Here is a 22,199-nt window from a genome sequence, read left to right on the forward strand (position 1 = left end):
ATCAAACTTCAGGTATTTCAGTGACCAGCACTTTCCTGATGACTTTTTTTTTTTTTTTTTTTAGCTTTTCTATGCAAAATCCTACTGAAATACAGTACACGTTGTGCATATACACTTCTCATTTCTACAAAATACATTACATTATGGACAAGTGTAGGTGGAACAAACAAACTCTTGGGCCTTGCTTTGAATACAGGCAAAGTTTACCTATTTGCCTTTATTCAGATAAACTTAGATCTTCTGTATGTCTTTAGTACAAACCACAAACAACTGTTAATATGCCTTTCAACCCCCAACATAATTCTTCTTTAGTGGCTATCTTTTTTCAAAATACCCCAAAAAACAGCTTGGGTAATTAAAATTGCATTCTGCTGGTTCCCTGATACCATACCAAAGTGGTAAACAACCAGCAGTGTTAATGAGCAGCCTGGAATTTTAGTGCCTTCAACATGCTGAAACATGCAGCTTTGTCTCTCTCCCCCATCAGGCCTAAGTTTGCAACACCGGTGGGTTTTATTGGATCTTAAATAACTGCTACTATCAGTGGATTTTTAGTCCATCTCCTCCGTATCTGCTCACAGCATTACACGGAAAATTCCTTTCCCTCTCTCTCTTGCTTCTGTTATCCAGGCCATCAAGATTAAATGGAGCAATTCCAGACCATGGGAGTGACACATTCCACAGACGGCTATAATTTTGGATTCACCCAGAAAATGAAGGTAGAGTCAAGAATTACTCACAAAATAGTACTTAATACTGAGAGGGCATTACACCTGCAACCACTGTGAGACAGCTGCCTAGCTTGAGAAACAGAAGGCAGCTTTGATCTGTAAGTGCTGTAAGAGCAATGGGATTCAGCTACAGACTGTCCCTTCCTTGATCCAGGAAACTGGCATCTGGTGAGCTTTTTGGGGAGGCTCCCACATCAATCTTTTCTTAGCAAGATTCTTGAGAAAGGAATGGGACTATTAGGAGGACTTATGAGTAATTCAACCAATTATTATGGGTAGTTCTCATTACAGTTGTATTTTTCTGTATATAGCTGTGCCAGCACCCTTCCAGAAACTTAAGCAAAAAAAAAAAGTTTCAGATAGGATTTCTTAACTCTTACTACACAAAACATATGACAAGCTCCATCAGGGTATTAACCGAAGTAAATACCCACTGAACATGAAATCCTGAAACAATCATTTAAGCCAAACACTAGGGGAAACTGACATCTGACACTCACCAGGTGTCATTGCAAGTCTCTGGGATTCCTAAGGCCAGATACAAAATATGCTGAACTGAACCCCTGTTCCAGCACACCACCACCTCCCCTCGCCACGACAAATTAAATTTGTTCAAAGTTACAGTGGGTTAACTTTATGCCAACAAGTTTTAATGCCAGGTCAGGTATCACCTGTCCTTCCATAGTCAGCACAAAGCCAGAATAAACTCTGCAACGTGTTCAGATATAACCATGTGCCTACATCTGACACCTATCAAATTCATTTTACTGGCTGATCTGGCAGAGCTCAGCTTCACTTGCAATGGCAACAGAGTGACAGCTAAAATAGCACTCATCAAATCCCATACAATCCAGACATTTAGCTCTTTTGCACGTTCTTCACATCCAGTCTTCCCATTTTTTTCCTGCATTTCTTGCCCTCTGGTCATTTGGCTGGTAAACACCCTCTCAGCACCATGTTGCCATGCTTTTACAACAGAAATACCCCAAAGATTTTTTTTTCTGCTTTCATTATTTAAGAAGATTCAACTTTTTTGCCCTTTTCTTCAGAAGCCCAAATATCATCTAGAACTAGAAACAAATGAAAAGTATACCTAAGAGGATCTTCTGGAGGACAGGAAACTGATAAGTTCTTCCAGAAAACTACTTATTCAATGGCAATGCCACCAAACCATTATCAGACTCCTTACTGATCACTACCAAGAGCATTCATTCTCCTCTTTTTTTTACAATGCAGCAAAATACAGTCTTCAAGTAGTCCAACAGTTACATAAAGCATTCACTCATAAAATCCAGAGGCAAAAATGCTTACTCAAAGCACAGCTCCTCCTAAGAAACATCTAACAACTACTGAGAAGGCTGGCAGAACACTTAGCCTTGATATCACTCCAGATTCTCATTTTTCATGTCATTACATGTTATGGTGGTTGGTTAATTTTAAGTTGATCAATTACATTTTTTTCCTCTCAAGGACAGGCAAGAATTTTTTTGCTCCTTCCTTTTCCCTTCTGTTGCATCTTTTTAAAGGTATTGCTTCCCTTGCCAGTAAGCTCAGTTCTCATCTCTGCTACTGAAGTGGGTTATCAATGATTTCTTGATGGCCTTGCTGTGCTCAAAGCAGTTCTGAATAGTAATGATTCCAAGTAGCATGTTTCTTATTTTGCACTCCTTCTGCAGCCCTAAAAGAGCCTGCAAATCCCAGCCATGACTCTGCAATGCTTTACATTCAGTTCCCAATGATTCTGTTTTTAGCTCTTACCAGGGCAAACAATTATTTTAATTAATGTTGAAACACAGCACTACTTCTCCCTATATTTGCAATGGAAAACATACTAGTCATCACTGGTGAGTAGGTCAACAGTTTGTTTAGGGTTTTTCCCAGGCCAAACTGGGCAGAAATTACAAGACAAAACCTTGCACAAAAACCAAACCAAGATCTTTTCTGCTCTAACGCTCTGAATTTGAAAGCTGCAACACAATCTTGGCTGTCTTTCTTTAGACTTCTCTAGTACATGTGTGTATTGGGGTTTTTTAATGGTGAAGAATAAAGCAAAAGTAATCAAAATAGGAAAGAGCACTCAAACTCGCTACACACAGGAAAAAGGCTGAGCGAATAATGAAGCTTCTGTTTTAAAAGAAAATCATACAATCATAGACTGGTTTGGGTTGGAAGGGACCTTGAAGATCATCTAATGCCACTCCCCCTGCCATGGGCAGGGACACCCTCCACCAGACCACGTTGCCCAAAGCCCCATCCAACCTGGCCTTGAACACTTCCAGGGGCGGACGACTTCTCTGGACAATCTGTTCCAGTGCCTCACCACCCTCACAGCAAAGAATTTCTTCCTTATATCTAATCTACATCTACCCTCCTTCAGCTTAAAGCCATTACCCCTTGTCCTATCACTCCATGCCCTTGTAAACAGTCCCTCTCCAGCTTTCCTGTAGGCCCCCTTTAGGTACTGGAAGGCTGCTCTAAGGTCTCCCTGGAGCCTTCTCTCCTCCAAGCTGAACAGCCCCAACTCTCTCAGCCTGTCTTCATAGGAGAGGTGCTCCAGCCCTCTGATCATCTTCATTGCCTTCCTCCGAACTTGCTCCAACAGGTCCATGTCCTTCTTATGTTGTATGCAGAAAACTTAAATCATCTCAGTTGCTGCCTCTAGAACTTCCCTCCATGGAGCATGGTCCTTCTCTCCCCAATGATACCAAGAACAAGCTTCTCTTGCTGCCAAGATGCAAACACACATGCTGCTTAAACTCTGCTTACATCTTACTAGTCTGCTTTTTTAACTCTCCCTGCAAATCTCACAATCTTTCACCACGGTTGCATTCAGGTGCCATGCTATTCCTTTGCAAAGAGGCCTGTTCACCTCATGGCAAGCCTTCTCCTTCTTAAACAGCTCAAACATACTCTGTTTGACTATTCTGCAGTTCTTAAATACACAGCAATTCTCTTCTAAAGCTGGGCTTACTTTTAGAAACACAGACATACAACATTTAAGGACTCCCATTTTCTGTATTTTTTTATAGGTTTTAGATTGCAAAATACTGTGCTCTCATTGTATACTCTCAACACACAATGCCCCTTAGCGGACATCTTAGTCTCAGTTGACAAATTTACCTCTGTGCTATCCTTTCTTTCCAGAAGGAACTTAGAACAATAATTGCTAAACTAAACATTTCAGAAGCACTTTTCTAGTTAAAAAACCCACAAACCACAATTAAAAAATGCTATAATGCTGATCAATAAAGGCTAAATTCTTATTTCATTTGTGTGTTAAATCAAATAGGAAGATCTTGTATGCACATTACACATCAGAACCTAGCACTAAATGAAATCCTAACACTTTGGCACAGGCAGATCTTGTACTGCATGTCAAGTCTACCAAAAAATATTATCGGTTTCTGACAGGTGGTTCAAGCCCCATCTTTTAACCTTTGTAGTTCTTATTAATTCCTTTGTTTTAACTCCAGTATTCTCACCTCTCTTCTGTCCAGAGATTTACTTTCTGCTGTGCAGTCTGAGTAGTGTAGGAGAGTCTGTCGCTGCCATGCTGATGCTGCCTTTCTGGAGAGAGCTGCTGCCGCAACAGCTCTAACTCACGTTCATACATCAGCCGCTGCTCCTCGAGAGCACTCCGCTTCTCTTCCAAGTACTGTTTCTCCAAGATCTGGACCACATTTTGTACTGGGTCTAAAAGGAGAGGGAAAAAAAAAAAAAAGAGAAAAACCCAGAAAAGTGAGAAAATGCCATTTCAGCATTACAGAACAGTCATCGATTATTTGGTAACCAGCAATCAACATATCCCAGAGTCTTTGCAAACACAAGACAGCCATTGCCTCCCAAAATAATAAATATTGCATTAACTAAATAAATCCAAGCATAAAAAAAAAATACAGCATGCAAAGAAGCTAGAACAATGGTTAAGACCGTCGTCTACTGCATACTTCGATACTGTGAAGTTATATTAAGTTCCAGAATCCCAGTAGGAAAGGGGACAAATTAATAAGAAGAGAACAAAGCAAAATATGAGGGAAGATGATGTTAACCAGAGAAGGAAGCAACTTAAGGAAGTAAAAAGCAATTTGCTTTTTCTATTTTGGTAGAGAATGAAACATGCTGGAGAGCCGCAGATGAAAATTGAGACAAACAAATTGCCTGACTAGTTACACATCACATTGCACAAACGCGCTTCACAGCACTGAAGCAAAGTACATTCTGGAGGGGACTTCTGCATTTGGCTTTACAAACCACATTTCATCTCAGTATCAACCCAGAACAAATATCCATTTGGATACTCTATCCTGAAACAACAACCGCTTGTGTCAATCAGCTATGGTTAAACCTAAATTGCATTCAAATTAAAGAAACACTCATTTGTCTATTTCTGGTTTTAGGTCCAATGCCAGGCTGTGCCTCTGAAAGAGCAATCCTATATACTACCAGTATACATCTGCTTCATGTATATACATCTGAAAGCTTAAACAGAGCAAAACAGTGGTTTGCAAGAGGGACAGCCTAGATGAGTATCTGCGTGACAGCACATCACCTAACAAACTGCTGATTCTGTACTTCAGAAGGGGAAGGGAGAGGAGTTCCGCAGTTGGAGAGGTGGATTACTAGGGGAAGCAACATTGCAGCTCTAGGACATATCAGGATTTTCAGATTCAAAAAACTTCAGCTTTAAAACAATTCTTTGTGATATCTCCTCTGTTTTGCAACCATAAAAAAAAAAAAAAAAAAAGAGCTGCTGTGACTTTTAAGGATGCCAGTCTGTCACAAAGGAGGGAGAAAAATAAACCTAGATTTAATCACGCTGTCCCACTATGGAACTAGAGGTGTGCTTCTCAAAAAAAAAAAAAAAAACAAAAACAAAAACAAAAAAACCCCCCAAAAACCCAAAACACCCAAAACACATCAGTGTGATTTAGTTATGAACCATCTTGCCTTCGCTACCAAAACCCATTCCTTGTAAGATTTTGTACAAGTTTTGCTGATATTACAATGCTACATGAAACAAAATTTGGGTTACTATAGCATGCAATAGAGAATTCAAATGAAAGGTTCTGTAGGGTTTTCATCACTGGTAGCGTATGTTGGTCACCATAACACGTACATACTCTCTCCCAAAACCCACAGCTCCTGTATCTTTGCAAACCAATGTAGCATTACTGTATTTAGTAATCTATGACTTAGTACTAAAACTACAGATACTAATTTTACTAAAGATAAACTAACTCACTGTCTACAGTTTCAATATACCAGTGAAGCAAGTCACTTTGTAAAACAAATCCTTCCTATTATAAATGCCAGAGAAGCAAACAGCATCTCCAGGGTTCTGCTGTTACAGAGGGTTTGTGTTTGCCTCTCAGCATCCTTTTTTGAAATGCTAAGATTGATGTAAAGCACATCTTTATTTTTAGCAGAAAACAAACAGTACTGTAAGTTGCTACTGTGGCCCTAGCCTTAGTCATGGAAGAAATCACTGGCTTCACACAAAGGCATCATAAAATGCCACCACAATAGTAATTATAAAGCACAAAGTTAAGAATTAGTCAGTATAAATAGCAACCAAATAGCAAAACAGTGATGCATAAAAGTGTCTTAAAATAACCAGAAATATTACTTTTTCATACATGACATTCTCAGAAAGACAGCTATTTTTAGCTTTTAAACAGACAGTGCAACAAAAACAATTGACTGAACCAAGTTCTAATATTCTAGGTTACAAATCAAGTTATTAATGCTGATCTGCATCATCATTATTCTCCTAACACTCCTCTGGATAACACCAGAACTACCTTCACATGCATAGGTTTTACCGCATAATCCCTAAACCAGCTTTAGTTACATGTAAGAATGGTTGAGAAATCAGGTACTATGCAGACGATAGAGAAGAGGCATGGAAGAAATTAAAAGCCCTCTGTTGTGTTTGCAAATACAGGAAATGAATCTAAGGCTGACTCATTAAGACAAGACTTTCCTAAACTGCTCAAAGACCAGCCCTGAGTTCAGGGAGCAGATTTCCTTAATAAAAGTGATCTTTTCAGCCATCTAGATTTACAGGATCACAACCACCACATGATCAAATTATACCATGGAAAATATTTGGAACAAGATGCAAGAACCTAGCCTAAAAATTCCCAATTTCAACCAAATCCACTACTGTTTGGAGGGAAAAAAAAAAAAGTGGGTTGTGCTTGTATTGAAATGCAAGAGGTAAATTTATACTTTTAGAAAACTCTTCAATTTAATTTTTGAAAGAGTTTACATAGAAAATCCCAAGCCTTTCACAGTGAAAAACCAAAATATGGTGTGAATTGTAAACCACCTATTTAAAAGATGAAAAAAATAAACAGTCAAGTTTTTCACAATTCAAAAGAACTACAATAGTATTTAAGTTAGATTTAAATACCATGGTGCACAATTTTGGATTTCTCATGCAAAGTCAAATAAATTAGGGAAGATTCTACCCAGTGCCCACCAAACACACAACAATTTCCATACAGTGTTAAAAGTCCCAAGTCCCAATCCTTTATATATTTATGTGACAAGAGTTGAATGGCCCCAAGAAGACCAATCGTATGCAGTTAATCCTCTGCAAATTGTTAGAATATTAACGTTGAACCAGAAGAATGTACTTTCTCTGCAGGATGAACAGCATTTACTACCTTCCTGCAATGTCCCTTAATTCACATCTGGAATCTCTTAATCCAGTAACAACAATGCTGAATAAATTCCTTAAGATTTTGTGTAAGTGCATTTTTCTAAGCAAGCTAGAAGAAGGTTATGACACAGGCTGTTTTGCTAAGTTTCATCAAAATCCCCACCCTGAGCTCTAACAGTTTTCTTTGCTTTAATGAGAAGCTGCGTAACCTAATGACATTGTTTACTTAACCACTGCACCATATATAAGATTAAAGTAAACTTCTTTGCTGCATTCTGTGTTTGACCAGCATCACAAATTAGCAGTACAAAGCTGATCTGACAGAATCCCACAAAGAAAGTGAACATGCTGAAGGAAGGAAAGAATCTGGATATTTTCTTTACAGCTGTTTTCGAAGTTACACTTTTTCCTCAGAGCTTCTCTGGAGCCGGATGCAATATGTGACACTGTTGTCCTGGTTACATGCCATAAAAACAAATATGTTTGTGCCCTGGAGAAGCTAGGCTATTTATTTAAAAGAGGGTTACTGTTCTCAAATAGATCAAGAGGGGGGGAAAAAACCCAAAACAAAGGAAAACCAAAAAACTCTTGCTTTGGGCTATATCAAACCACTGATATGAAAGAAAAATCCCAAACCCATACATGCCTATAAAATAATCATCTAATCAAATTTTTAAAATAACCCTATATTCCCCTCCCAGGGTTTCTCCAGCAAATGCAGATGACAGAATTAACTGTCTTCAGTTATTTAGTTATTTCTTCATTCTTACCCATATTTTTTTTTCATTTTAAAGAAGAATAAATAAATGGTATTGCGACTAAGCTGCTTTACTTCTCACCCAACAAACTGGAAGCCTGTCAGGAAAAAAACAAAATCTGTATTTTAGCTATACCATTGAGAAGGACAGAAGCTGGAAGAGCTACTGGACTTCGAATCAAAAGACCAGCCTATGATCCTCGCAGCGACTTGTTTTGTCAGGGTTTTATTATCACTTACTACTCCAACTTATTTAAGCAACACCTATGTGGGAGGGAGCAGAAGACACAACAAGCAGAATAATTGGGTTATGATGCCTCTGAAACTGTGCGACATGTACAACTGCAAACATTTACGGTGCATTAAGGAGGAAAGAGCTCTACTGAAACAGCAAGGTCTGTGCTGCTCTTGAGCAAAGACACAGAAAACAACTGACCAAGACAAAAATTGTCCTGGACCACAATCAAAAAAGCCTACTGAACTAAAATGCAAAGACACTGAAACATTGTGAAGAATCATTTCCATCTGCTAGATAACAACACATGAAAACCAAAAAATGTGACCTTCCGTTCAAAGAACACTGACTCATTGTAGACTGCTACAGTTTAGTTAAATCCCTGGTTAGTGACAAGCAGAACAAGCATCAATTAATGCTTTCAAACTTCTCCAGCAGTCTCATGCATGAGCCAATTGAGTTCAAAACCTTTGTCCCAGTTTTGGCACAGATATGGGATGGTTTGAGGCCTTAAGACAGGCAACAGAATCTTCACGAGGGATGACAACACTGAAGACCACCAGGATGGCAGATTCATCTGAAATTCGTCTCCTGGTATGAGCGAACCATAATGAGAGTATTTCTGTTATCAAAACATTAATTTCACACCAACTGAAACGACCTGACCCTGTAACTCACAAGTAATCCCATTAAAATCAAACTGTAAAAAACCTGCAAACTATTGCTAGAGCATCAAGCATATGAAACCATCATGCTGTACTCAACGGCAAAACAGTGAAAGTTAAAGAACCAAGAACAAAGTAAATACTGTAATTCAACAAGTAAACCACAGCAGACAATGGAAATACTTGAAGATATGGAGAAAGGAGAACAGAAAGCAATGAAACACCATCTGCTGTGCCTTCTTGGTCAGTCACCAAAACCCAAGGCATTTGCCTCAAATTTCGTGTATTAAAAACCCTGTACAAAGCATTCAGTAGTTTACCAAGTTTTTCATACCATATTATATCATATGAACTATGAGTCACCTTCTGGAAATCATGAAAACACCATGTTGTTTTATATATACATACCATTATTTTATATATACTGTATTGTATTATACCATCCAGAGAAGGCATCACAATAGATTTTAACAAAACTTAAATAAAATACTGAGAGTGATCAACCGTTAAAAAACACGCTAGCTGACATCTGACTATTGATTTGTTATCATTTCAGTGTTTTTCTACGAAGGTTAAAACGGTGTCAGTAGTATTTGATACAGAAAGAAGGATGAATAACTGAGCCATATTTGTCTGCAGCAACTTGCAAAAGCAAGAGGTTAGCAGAACTTAGACAATGATTTGACAGGCATATGATTACAACTCAGCTGCACTATAAAGGACAGCAGATATACAGGTAAAATTGTGTGACAGGGCGTAAACCAACTACTAATTTGTGTGTGTATTTATATCTAGGTGCATACATATACATGTATGTAAGTATATATGTGCCTAACATTGTTTCTGTAAAATATCTTTTCCTGAAAATACTCCAAAGGCCCCTGGAGCAAGAGTACCACTTGTTTTACCCAGAAATTAAAGTTCCATGCTGATTTTGTTAGACAATACAAAAGAGCATTTTCACCTGGCAGTTGCCTTACCGTTACTATTCAGTGTCTTCATAATAACTTCCATTTGCGCAAACTCATAGTTGTAGTCTGGTTCTGAAGAAGCTTCGCTGGCTGCATCAAGATCATGCTCTCCTAACGAAGTTTCTTTCTCAAGGTCTTTCAGCCAATCCCGTCGTTTCCTCTTTGGTAAATTGATTCTGTGTAAAAATTGAAATTCAGTTTCTAAAAAGTTTATGTAGAACAGTAGAAGTAGAAAAAAAAAGCTGAACATAAAGAGGCTGGAATGTAAATATCAACTATTACCTAAAAAAGTGGTTGTTTCCCCATAATATTCTATCTCCATGCCATAACTGAGTGACAGAACATACCAGTGCACCATTTACACAGGATCTGAAAGAAGAAAATATAACTTCAGTGAAATCCTAAAAATAAAAGGTTGAAAAGTAACTACAAAATCTACTGTTTCTCCCATCTACAGACAGTGATTTGTATCATGATGCACAAATCTGCTAAGTGCTCATTAAAGAATCAATGAGAAAGTCACTGGTTTGATTTCTACTGTTGGAACTAAACCAAAGCACCTTTCCCCTCCAGCTGTGGCTGGTACAACTCTTCCGTAAACGTACAGAAAAGGTTGCTTTTAGTTGCATGGTTTTTCTCTAAATGCCCATTTCTCAAACTGGGTCACTGCCTGTTTCTTATAAACGGTCTGTAAACTTGAATGCATGCAAATCCTACTGATAAAGCTCTCCAAGACGTAAGATAGTCAACACAGAGCTGTAAAACACACTGTTAACATACTCGGCATTCAAGCGTAAGAAAAGGACCCTTAGATCCAAGTTTCATTCTTTTAACAAATGGAGTCTATTATTAATAAGGCTCTATTTTTGTGAACATCTGGTATACTGCTATATTTGCATTTCGGTTTCTTCGCATTTAAGTTTCAATCACAAAATGGGAAAAATGGAGCTGTTGAACTTCTGCATATGGGAGTTACAAAGCAGAACATTTTATTTGAAAGGGGAAAAAAATTAAGTAAAATAAAAAAACCTTTTCAGATGCAGTGTTCTGTATTCAGTTGTCTCTCTCAAATAAGTCAACACAAACATGTAAGCATTTGATTTAAACTCAGAATTTTTTTACTTTTATTTTTTCGATGAAATTCTGGAACTAAATTTCTCTTGACACTAGTATCTCAAGAACAGTTACTTAAGCATTGCAGATCAGGCATGAGTAAAACAAAGTATGTTTTTTCCACTAACATTTGCCTTTGTTCATGCCAGTCAAAATAACTGATTTCGAGTACAGTAACTCTGTCACCACAAGTCTGAATCCCATCTGTTTGAAATTTTGTACTATAGGTTGCAGAAGAAAAATGCAAATGCTAAGAAATATTTTACTGAAGGCAGAACAAAAGAGATCGTATTTTTTTAAAAGTTGTGTCTCAAACTTTTGTTTCTCATTCTAATACTAATCTACACATTATTTAGATATTCAGATTTCAGTCAAGCAGCATGACTATTAACTAGGACAAAGGTACTGCTTATCACATGCCACTAGAGATGAAATGATAAAGACATTTACAATTCCACCCAAGAAGCCACAGTGTCCCCAAAATGAAAAATAATTAAAATACAGAAGTCGAAACAAAAGGAGAAATGTGACATCACACTGCATATTTACTAGACACAACAATAATTAAAGATTTAGAAAAGAATTTAAAGATCTTCAGATGTTTAAAACACCTCTTTCTCACAGAATACTGAGCTTTACAACGAGGCACAATTTACCCTCAAGAACCAGCCTACTATCCCATCACATGGGTCAGAACAGCCAGCAGCATCTCAGTGATCCTGTTACCCCCCAAGATACAGACAAGCAATGGTCCCTCATTCCCACCGATCACCTTCTTGCAATGGTTTACTCTGAGCCAAATCACTGATAGCCTGTTAGGCTGCAGAGTGGTTGGGTGGATGTGTACGCGTGTGGGGAAATCTGTTTTGTCACTGAATTTCACTTCTAAGTATCTACTTAAGTCATCTATATTGAAGCTACTCATTGATCGGAATCTAAGATACTTCTATGTAAAACAAAAATGCACGGAAGTTATCTTCTGGTAAAGAAAAGCAAACACTTCACTGGAAAGTGCCAATGATCTTTCTTACCTTGCATTTTCTTTTGGTGTGAGTGTAACTTCTCCACCTAAAGCAATATCAATCTCACAGTGTTCTGGTTGAATTCCTATACCAAAGAGCTGTATATCCTGAGAGGTATCTGCACCAACTCTTGTGTGATCCTAGAAAATAATCTGTTACTAAGAGACAAGCAAACTATCATTGTTTATATAACTAAGAAAATATTAGCTAAAGCACTGAGACTGCACAATATACATGGTCTCCTTTGCTAAGCACTTCTATAGAGCAGAAATGGTGCCACAGGAGATACGAAGACTGTAAAAAAATCACACACAAACTGTGCTTCTGCTCTGCACTTTATTTTGCTTTATCTAAAACTGTATGAAGATAAAGCAGTTGACACACAAATTCTGATTTAAAAATATTCTCAGACTATGCTTGTACACAAGCAATAAATGCAAATAATGAAGAAAACCAGCCATGTCATATAGGCATATATAACAGAGGACAACATGGACAGTAAAACAAGGTGCATGGAGTCAGCTGCTTTTCAGAATACAGCCATATAACAACTCAACTAAACATACTAGTCTCTACATAATTTAAAGTCATATTGTAGTTTCGGCTGAAATATTTTACTGCTGTTAGAGAAGTGCTTTATTTGCTACTGTTCAAATGCAGAAGCCCTATCTCAGCCACTAAAGCAGAAAAATAACTACAAAAATAGACAGGGTAGTCTTTCATATCGTATTGACAAGCTCATGTTTCCTTATGGACTTATTAGGTTTGTATTTGATACTACGTCACTCTGACACAAGACTCTGCTAAACAGAATGGTATGAAAGCTAGTGGTACTAGGAAAATAAATTCCTGTATATTTAACAGTGCAGTTTTTCACCTTTCTCTTAAGCTTTTCTGTCATCGAAGATTATGTTTACTCTTACCAATTACTACTAAACATCATCACTTTATGATTAATTCATTGAATATATAAAGCAATCCTCAGTTCGCTAACAAAAAGTATCTAACACGAGGCTCTCACTTCAAGTTCAGTCCAAAAGGCAATTCTGTTCATATCCTGTCTAGAAACGCTAGAATTTATTTCAAGACTGGTACACACTGAGCACTTCTCCCACTGCTGGCAAACAGGAGATGAATTAGGAAAACCATGAGGATGAACTGCAAAAGGGAGAACAAAAGCCTAAACAGTAGGAGGAGGCCCATCCTATTTTGCTGCAACTAGTCTTAAAAATCTAAATACCCTCTGAATAACAAATTGAGCCAGAAATTCAAAACAATAAACAAGTGTCCTTTCATTCTGTGTAAACATCCTGTTCACATTCTTACCTTTAAATAGTAAACCAAAAGCTCATTGAGTGCAGGGTCTGCATTCAGGTTCACCAGGTAACACTTGTCATCCCCAACCTTGATACCTGAAGACTCAAGGGAAATTCCCATGCTCTCTAGCTGTCTTTGCCTCTCCTGCAAGGACAAAAATAGGTTATTCCTGCCTGCTGCAATATGTAGAGACAAGTACAGCAAGTAAATGAAAGCAGAGCAACCAAAGCTGAAGACATGCATGCTTGAATGTGCATTTTTATATTGCTAGCAGAAACAGAACTTAAGACGTTGGTCACGTACAATATGTTTAATAGAATTTATTTTTATACACCAACAATAAAAAGTTAGATTTAATCTTCAAACACCTGCTTCCCCAAAGTGGAACTTACTTACCTAAGCAGCCCTATTGATTTTATTAGAGTCACTCATAAGTAACACAATGTGGCTTTGAACCTCTACGTTAGTTAGAAAATAGTCTCAGTTGCAATTACTTCAAAGATAATCATAATCATAGATAATATAGAAAATAGCATGCCACAGGTTAGGTTTATTCTTTTGCAGTATTATCATTATTATTACTACTAATTCAGCTAAAGCATTTACTCGATCACACATGTCTTTTGCTTTGCTCCAGTTTGGGTGCTGGAGTTTTTTGTTTGGCTGGTTGGGGTTGGTTAGGTTTTTCTCCCGCTTTTTTTTTTTTAAATTTAAACAGTAGTTGCACCAAAACACACTTCTGGAACATTAGGACTAGAATGTGGAAATGATACAAAAGTACACTGGAATGCAGAAGTCTTATTTTAAGTACAATAATAATGAACAAACAGTAGTGAACACATGTACACATTTTCCTTCTCTGGTTTAGAAGTCACTAAAAGCAAAAGCAACAAATACCACCCAAAATTCTGATCCTTTTGTAATTCTTCATTTTCTTAGTCACTTCAAGGGAAACACATCCAAGATCCCACTGTGGTCTTATAAATGAGCTGCCCAAACATATTTAGATGGTTCATTTTAAAAGCAAATATTAGCTTTGCTCAATGATATCATGAGACAGCTACATTTATTCTAATGACATTTAGACTCACCAGAACAAAACAAAATCACAAAAAAAACAGAAACCAGGGGAAAAGACAAAAATCCAGAGGAATTCTAAATAGCTGGTGGGGAAGGCAGCACTGAAGCTCATGAAATTCAGCTGACAAGCTATATGAGTATCTGGCCTTTTCTCCACAAAATGTCTGAAATACCTGTGCAATTTCTTCTGTTTTCCTTAGCTTTTCTTCCCAGGTGACTGTTAGCTCTTTTATTAGTTTTTCAGATTCTTCCAATTTTTCCTTCAGTTCTGGTGCCTTCATGGCCTAAAAGACAGAAATCAGCAAAAACCTTCAGCTACTCTTCCCACTGCAATATCTGCTTGCACAAAGAAACAACACAGCAACATAGTTGAAATCTATACTTGCTAAATTTCATGTTATATCCCCAAGGTTTTCATGGCAGAAGATGAAGAAACAGGTCATTGGTAAAGGAAGAGGACAGAGTCGACCTATAATGGTCTGGATCTGAAATAGCTGAGGATCAACGCAGCTCCAGAGGTTAATGAAACCAACAAAATCTCTGGGCCTGGCTACTCAAGCTTCAGTGTCTGTATAAAAATATCTGAATATTTTAAAACTTTAAGTCTCAGCTGTCTGAAGTTCAACTGGGAAGTCTTTCTTCCAACCCTAGTTTCAAATACAAATTCCTCTCAATATTTAGCCTTCCATTCTATCTCAGTTTCTTAAGTGTTCCTAGAGTTGGAAGCTTTCAGACTGACCCTGTTGATTACCTTTGAAGGCACGCTCTGGAGCTAACATAGGCTTCTCATTTCATAACAGGAAACAAAAGCAAAGGGCTTGAATACGTCCAGTGCCAAATAACAATTCAACAAGCTGGCCTATAACTCTATATAACTGTTTTTAACAGAAGGCGTAAGAGAAAAAAAAAACTTTTAAAAAAAATTTGTAAGACTTTGGACACCTTCCTACTGATCGTGTTCAGCCACAGTCTGCCAGCATAATTAAGAATGTGCTAAAATAATATTTTCTGATTTAAAATAGGGGATTAGAACAGATTTTTATTTATGAAAAAGTGAATAGTTTTTTTTCTTAAAGCAGATTCTCCCATATCAGCCTGTAAGGAACTGTTCATACAAGGCACACTATTCCTTAAATGAATGTGAAGTTTAAACACCACACAAATTTGCCCTCAGGCACCCTTCTGTTCTTTTTCCACCAGTATTTTGTGTATTGCTTGAAGAAAAAAATATTTTTCTGCAGTGCAGTGTCTAATGTCTCCACATATCAGCAAGTAAACTAGCCTACCCTGATATTTTACTCTCCAGTTAGAAGTATAAACCTAAGATAAGCAGCAATCACACAGTGTTAAGTCAGTAAAACAAATTGCTAATCATTTCAGTGTTGCAGTTTTGAAATTTTTTTTATAGATTTTCACAAATGTCAAGGAGAGAAATGTCCCACATATTTTGTGGCTCAATACCAGATTTACAGCTTTTCACATTTTTCCATCTGACATCATAAAATTATACAGTCCACCAATGCAAAAATGATTTCTGCTAGTAAGTCTACAGACTGAAATTTTACTCTAGCTCTTAATCTGTGCTGCATCAATTATTCCTTGACATGAAGTTCTTCAAGAACAGTCTATTCTGACAAGGGTCACCCTCAGAACAATGCTGTCATTACAAAGTTATTAAATATAAGCAAATATTATGTTGGATTTATATCAGGAAAAAAGGTTAATTATTTAAAAAAGTGCAAGACTCTTCCCCTCCTCATTTTGTAAGGCTTAAAAAGAAAGCTAGTCTTCCAGTCAGCGTTGGACATTCCCTTGGGAAACTCTTGTTTACATTGTACTGTGAATTCTGTTACCTCAGCTTGCGAGAGCTGTTCTTTCAGTTTTTCAACTTCTTCACGTAATTCTCTGATGACCCTAGCATTTGGATCTTCATTCACCACAGCATGATTAACTATCCTTTTGGCTCTGTCTGCGTATCTCAGAGTAGAGAGTGTTTCTTCATAGTTGTCTGCTGCTGGACTAATTGTGGCTATCATGGCAGTTTGGCTGTTTCCTCCCAAGTTGTCCTACAGAGCACATCCACGGAAAGTTTGAGGGTTAAAAATTGTACTGAGACTATACAATGTCTTTACAAAGCTACTTAAAATACAAAGCTTACTATTTAGACACTGAAAGGTACTCTGGATGCAAACTAACCCATATGATCCATAAACACTTCCAGCCACCTCCACCAGCTTTGAGTCCACTATAACTGAAAATAGCCAAATAGGACTTTACATAGAAGTAACACAAGATACGCTTAGCTGTCCATGTTACTTGGAACAACTTAGAGCTACGAGAACTCCCTAGCTCATTTCTTTAAAAAAATAGATGAGAAGTTCACGTACACAGAGGTATGCTACAATGTTCCTCCACATTTTTAAGCTGACATCTTGTAAACAGGGTGAACAGAAAATATTAATTACCTTGAGAAGCCAAGTGAGTACAGAGTCTCTGTAAGGCACAAACTTGTTTTTCCCCTTCCCTGCTGCTTGGTCAGCGAGTGATGATATAACCAAGCCCAGCGTTGAAAGTGATCTATAAATGCAACACAGTAGAACAGCTTTTACACATATTGCAAATGTAGATTTAATTACACACAGAAAAGGGGATTTTCTGAAGAGTTTAATTTGTGCTCTGCAGAACTTCACATCCAATTTTTAAAATATCACAGAATAATTTAAGTTGGAAACGACCACAGGAGATCAGCTAGCCCATTGCCCTGCTCCAAACAGGGCAATGTATTTATTAAAGTTACATATTCGGAAGAAAAAGATTGGTATCTACAGTGTTTCATCTGATCTAGTACTAAGACCAAGTTCCAGGAAGACTGAGACCAAGTTGAAATACTCGGGTATTTAAAATAGTTTGAAAAGTGTAAAGCAGAGTGCTTTAGTACGTGGAGAATCACTGCCTTTGATATCTACCTTTTCTCGGAGACTAAAAATCTTTCTATCTTGGATGCTATCTCACAATGCTGTTAAGAGTCAACATTGGCAGCACAGCAAGAATCCACTGTCTCTAGGAACAATGATTTAAGAGCACTGGCTCAACAACAGACTAAAACTGAAAAATTCTGAAGCTGTAAGGAGGCATCCTCAACACAAAGCGAGCTATGGCCCAGGAGAACTAGTCTGCCTGGTGAACCAGTAACTAATCAGCCATCACACAACAATGGAAGACTGCTCATCAGAAAAAAATTATTAAGAGGTTCCTTGACAAATGGGTTGACTTATAATTGAGGTGGAGCCTCAGTAGCTTCTTGTGGGGGGAACAGACCAAACAATCTCCCAGTTACAAAAATGTTGCACAAGCATGAAAGAGAAAAGCCCCCAAATTGCTTAGCAGACAGCCACATCCCAAACACCACTCTAGAATCGTGAAGAAAATACAGATAACTCATTCATTTTGGTACATGTACCACTCCTACCCACAGGGGTAACTGAATTAGCAATCTATGTGCATTATGTAATCCAACTGTTATACAACCCTGTGTAAATTTTAAGTGACATCGGGGCTCTTGGGGTGAGTATGTTTAAGATAATGAGCTGGTTCAGGAGCCTGAGAACATTAAACAGATGCCTATAGGGTTTTAAAACAGACAGTGCTGAAGCCCAAGAGCATACTGGTCCATCATACTCACACCCAATTATATGCTACTCTTTATAACTAGCAAGGAAAATTTCAGCAGCATTGCAATTAGATAGTCAAATAAATCTTTAATTGTACTGTTCCACTCCATCCTTTTGAGTTTTCTTTTCAAAGTAGTACTATTATTTTAGTTGATAGGCAGTGTTTGCACAGTATTTGTAACAAGGCCTTAGTGCTCCTGGAAACCACCAGTGGTTCAGCAATAACATTTAGAAAGTGACAAAAAATGTTGCAGAAGACTATTTCAAGGAAGACTATCTGAGGGTAAGGTAACAAGAACCATTACATGTGTCACAAAATACATCCCATACTGCATATAGCACAAAGTGGTATAGAGATATAGCATACCCCCCCGAAAGCAAAATTAGAAGAAAAAGAAATTTAAGGAGAGGCTAGGCAATCTGATCTCCCAAGAGAGCACCCTATTTTGTAAATTTGTCTATACGATAACTTTCCAACTCACCTCTGAAAAATTCACAGAAAAAAGGACAGTTTTAGGTTTTTGACCTAAACAAAAGCTTAACAACGTCTGAAAGCTTGTGGGGGGGGGGAAGATGAGGGAGGGAGAATTGGTTCTTGCCTCCAATCTCTGGTCTCCCCAGACGGAGACGACAGCATGCTAAACATGCGAGAACAAACAGTAGGATGCTGTATGTTGCTCCATAGCAACCTCCTACAGCACAACTGAAAAGCACCACCAGCATAATCCCGATGGAGTCCATCTTCAAGAAGCATAAAGTTAAAAAAATCACCCTGGTCTATTGTCCTCCGATTCCTCTTTCCCTCTAAGTGAGGGGAAATGCGAAAACCAAAGCAAAAAACCGAGGGAGGGGGAAGAAAAGGACACTCAGAAGGGGGATGGGAAGAACCGGGATTCACAAAGGCCTATCACTGAAAACTATTTCACAACAGGGCTGCAACACCAATTCGAGTTATAGGCACTGTATTTTAATGAACAGGAAATTATAAGCTACAGTTTATTAGCACAGGATTAAAAGATGTGATAATATTTCTGCTCCTTATAAATACTGATTTTAAGACTGTTAACATCTGCAATAACAGCCAAACTGGAGTCATTTATGCATTCTGCTTGAGATTTCTAACACAAAGTTGTTTAAAGACTTTAAGGAAAGCAGTAAAAGAAATGGCTGCCCAACAAAATAATTACAGGACTCATCAGCTGCTTTCCTTCATGCTAAATGATTCATCAGAGATCCATCATTACTTTGATCCTATCTCACACTACTTATACAATGAATCAACCTAAGCCCATAGTGCACAGCAGTCTGAGGCAGTTCAGAAGCAGCAGACTGAACTTACGTGGTGCAAGGGCATGAGCCATTTCTGCACACTTTCTGTTCTCCTCGTCCCTGTTCCTCAGGCACGACCAGGTTGCCCTTGCTAGTGGGTGGCAGGGAAGCTCAGTGGCACTTGGAGGGAAGTGGTGCTTCCTCACCGCAGGGAACACCTCTGTCCCTAAATGATACCCATTCAAGCTACTTCTGTACAACTTACAGCCAAATTCTTCAATGAGCAGAAACCACCTTTCTATTAGTTAACTCTGAATAAAAAAAAACTCCCTAAAAATCAGCTTGCAGCCAGACCTGTCCCAACCCATTCCTTCCGTCCCACCGCCTACATTTTAAAGGCTTCTTTTTGCATTCTCAAGTTAAAATTACAACAGCTATGATTTTACTAATCTGAGTTAAAATTGCAGACTGGTCACAGAAAGTATTTTTCTTAGACACTAACTGACAGCTTGTTTATTCTGCTTCCTCTTACTATTGTATTCTAGAAATTCTTTGACTACACCACAAAGTTGTTAAGCACCTGAATTTCTATGCTAGGTATGGGAATTAGCACATCCTGGGGAGGAACCAGCACATCCAGCTTTCCTGTGAGGTACGGCAAGTCCCCCAAAAACCTGGATAATAAAGAGCAGACATCCAGCACCTTCACCACGGCAACTCTGCATCAGGTCTGAGAAAACCAGAAGTAATCTTTATTACAACTTAATGAACATGTTAACAAAATGACACAACTCTCTGTTGTTTCAGTAAGTGGGAGAGCGATCTGTCACCTCCCCTCTGCAACATGCTGACCCACGATAGGAAAGAGCGTTTACAACAGGATGAGTTGTGGGATGGAAGCGGCAGCTACCAGAGCCCTAGCCAGGTTTCATACAGAAAACGAAGAGCGGAGAAACCTGCAGAGGCTGAATGTCACGCTACTTAGTTTTGGTACACACAGATGAGTATGCATTTTCCCTGCCTTGTAAATACAGAACGGGTATGTTGTTTCCACATTTTTCTTCAAGGCAATGAAACATAGTGCAAGCAGTAAATTTAATTGCCAGGTAATTTCAGCAGCTCAATTTTTGATCCCATTAAACACGGTGCATGCTACCAACTCAATTTACTGCTTTTTAATAAAAGAATAAAAAAAAATTTAAAAAAGGAGCTGACATAGTAAGGTATATGGTTTAAGTATACTATATCACTCCAGGAAAGATTATTGCCTTTACCTAATAAGTAAGGTGCATCACATCCAAATGAAGATTGTACACAATGTTCTCCGAAGAACTAGTCTGATAAAACACGTATACGAATTTTGAGACTTCCAGTAAGAGTCAGACTTCATTAAAGCTCCAAGTAACAACAAAAATCTAACAGAAGACACCAAGCACAGCACTAAGAATTCTCTTTTGCCTACCAGTTCCAAAAGAGATTTCAAATAGAGAATGCTTAAAAAATTGACTAAGTAATACAGATTCATACCATATAATAATTTAATTGATGGGAAAATGTAGAGTTGTCCACTTCTAAAATATCTTTTACAGAAAAGTTTGGTGCTTGCACCTGAAGTCCTGTATTGTCAAAGAGGTTTAGCGTGGGCAAGACAACCTTCCCCTACTGCATCGATACTGTAGAATTTTAACACTGAGTGTGAGGGTCCTAATAGAAAAAATAGGAAATCTTTCTGTATCTACAGCTACACTTGCAATTTGTTAATAGCTGGTGGGAGAGTTGGTACTTGAATTCTTCTCTAAGAATTAAACATTTAATTTCCCCTTTGCTTATGCAAAATACAAACACACAGTTTCTAGTAAAACCAATCTGAATTTAACTAGTAACTTTACCCTGTGGGGTACCCTGCCCCATTAGGCAAACAGAGCCACATCATTTTGTTTCACAAGGACTATGCCAGTGTGGCTAGCAATATGATGCATTAAACACAAAGTAGATTAGAAATTAAGCCAGAAAGAACAAACATGTTCAAACCCTAAAAAGAGGTAATTTTAAATCATTTTAAGTACAAATGCTGTTCAAACACACTTCGTGCTGTCATTGTTAAGTTAAAATACCAAAACATTTTGGAGCATTTTAAAATTAAATTGAAAAAGCAGTAGCTTTTAATGTAACAGTTAAACTCTTACTTTCCCAGGAAAATTAGTATATTTAAGGCAGTGGTAATAGTGTGCTAAATTCTTGCTTTTGGGCAGTAACACAGTAATTACAGTAAAAAAAGTGCCTTGAAACTTGTCATTGCTTGAGTACAAGTGCCCAAGGCAATGCTAAACTAACACAGATTCATTCTGATCTGGTTTTCTTAAACTGTGAATTATACTCTTACATATTTTAATACATGTTGGAACAAAGCCATTCAACTCTGCAATTTTGCATTCTTCCTTGAGCAGATGATGAGACAAACACAGGAGCCTGGGGACAGGGTGTATAAATGAATCACAAAAGGTATATGCTTAATTAAAGAGCAGTGCTGTCACTGTTTCCATATAGCCCTCATCTGAGTCAAGTATGAATCAGGGTCCCCATGCCAATGTACGGAAACACATGGTGTTTAGCACAGAGCAGCTGAAAGAGCCATATCAAACTGCAAATGATAGACCTCGTCAGAAGAATTGACTTGTGACAAGCACACCAAGAGAGGAGG

General features: G+C 38.0%; 1 protein-coding gene across 5 annotated transcripts in view; it reads right to left on the reverse strand.

The window, feature by feature from the left end:
• Window positions 1-22,199, reverse strand: part of KIF13A (kinesin family member 13A) — a 120,311-nt gene that overhangs the window by 29,485 nt on the left and 68,627 nt on the right. For all 5 annotated transcript variants that reach the window (XM_054818042.1, XM_054818041.1, XM_054818040.1 and 2 more), the window contains exons 10-17: window positions 17,024-17,135; window positions 16,412-16,624; window positions 14,732-14,842; window positions 13,488-13,622; window positions 12,171-12,301; window positions 10,309-10,395; window positions 10,036-10,202; window positions 4,214-4,424 (exon numbers count right to left, since the gene is read on the reverse strand). In XM_054818042.1, coding sequence (XP_054674017.1) covers window positions 4,214-4,424; window positions 10,036-10,202; window positions 10,309-10,395; window positions 12,171-12,301; window positions 13,488-13,622; window positions 14,732-14,842; window positions 16,412-16,624; window positions 17,024-17,135 — 1,167 coding nt within the window. The remainder of the gene's footprint in view (window positions 1-4,213; window positions 4,425-10,035; window positions 10,203-10,308; window positions 10,396-12,170; window positions 12,302-13,487; window positions 13,623-14,731; window positions 14,843-16,411; window positions 16,625-17,023; window positions 17,136-22,199) is intronic.

The sequence above is a fragment of the Grus americana genome, chromosome 2 (genome assembly GCF_028858705.1).
Source record: "Grus americana isolate bGruAme1 chromosome 2, bGruAme1.mat, whole genome shotgun sequence".
In the NCBI taxonomy this organism is placed as follows: Eukaryota; Metazoa; Chordata; class Aves; order Gruiformes; family Gruidae; genus Grus; species Grus americana.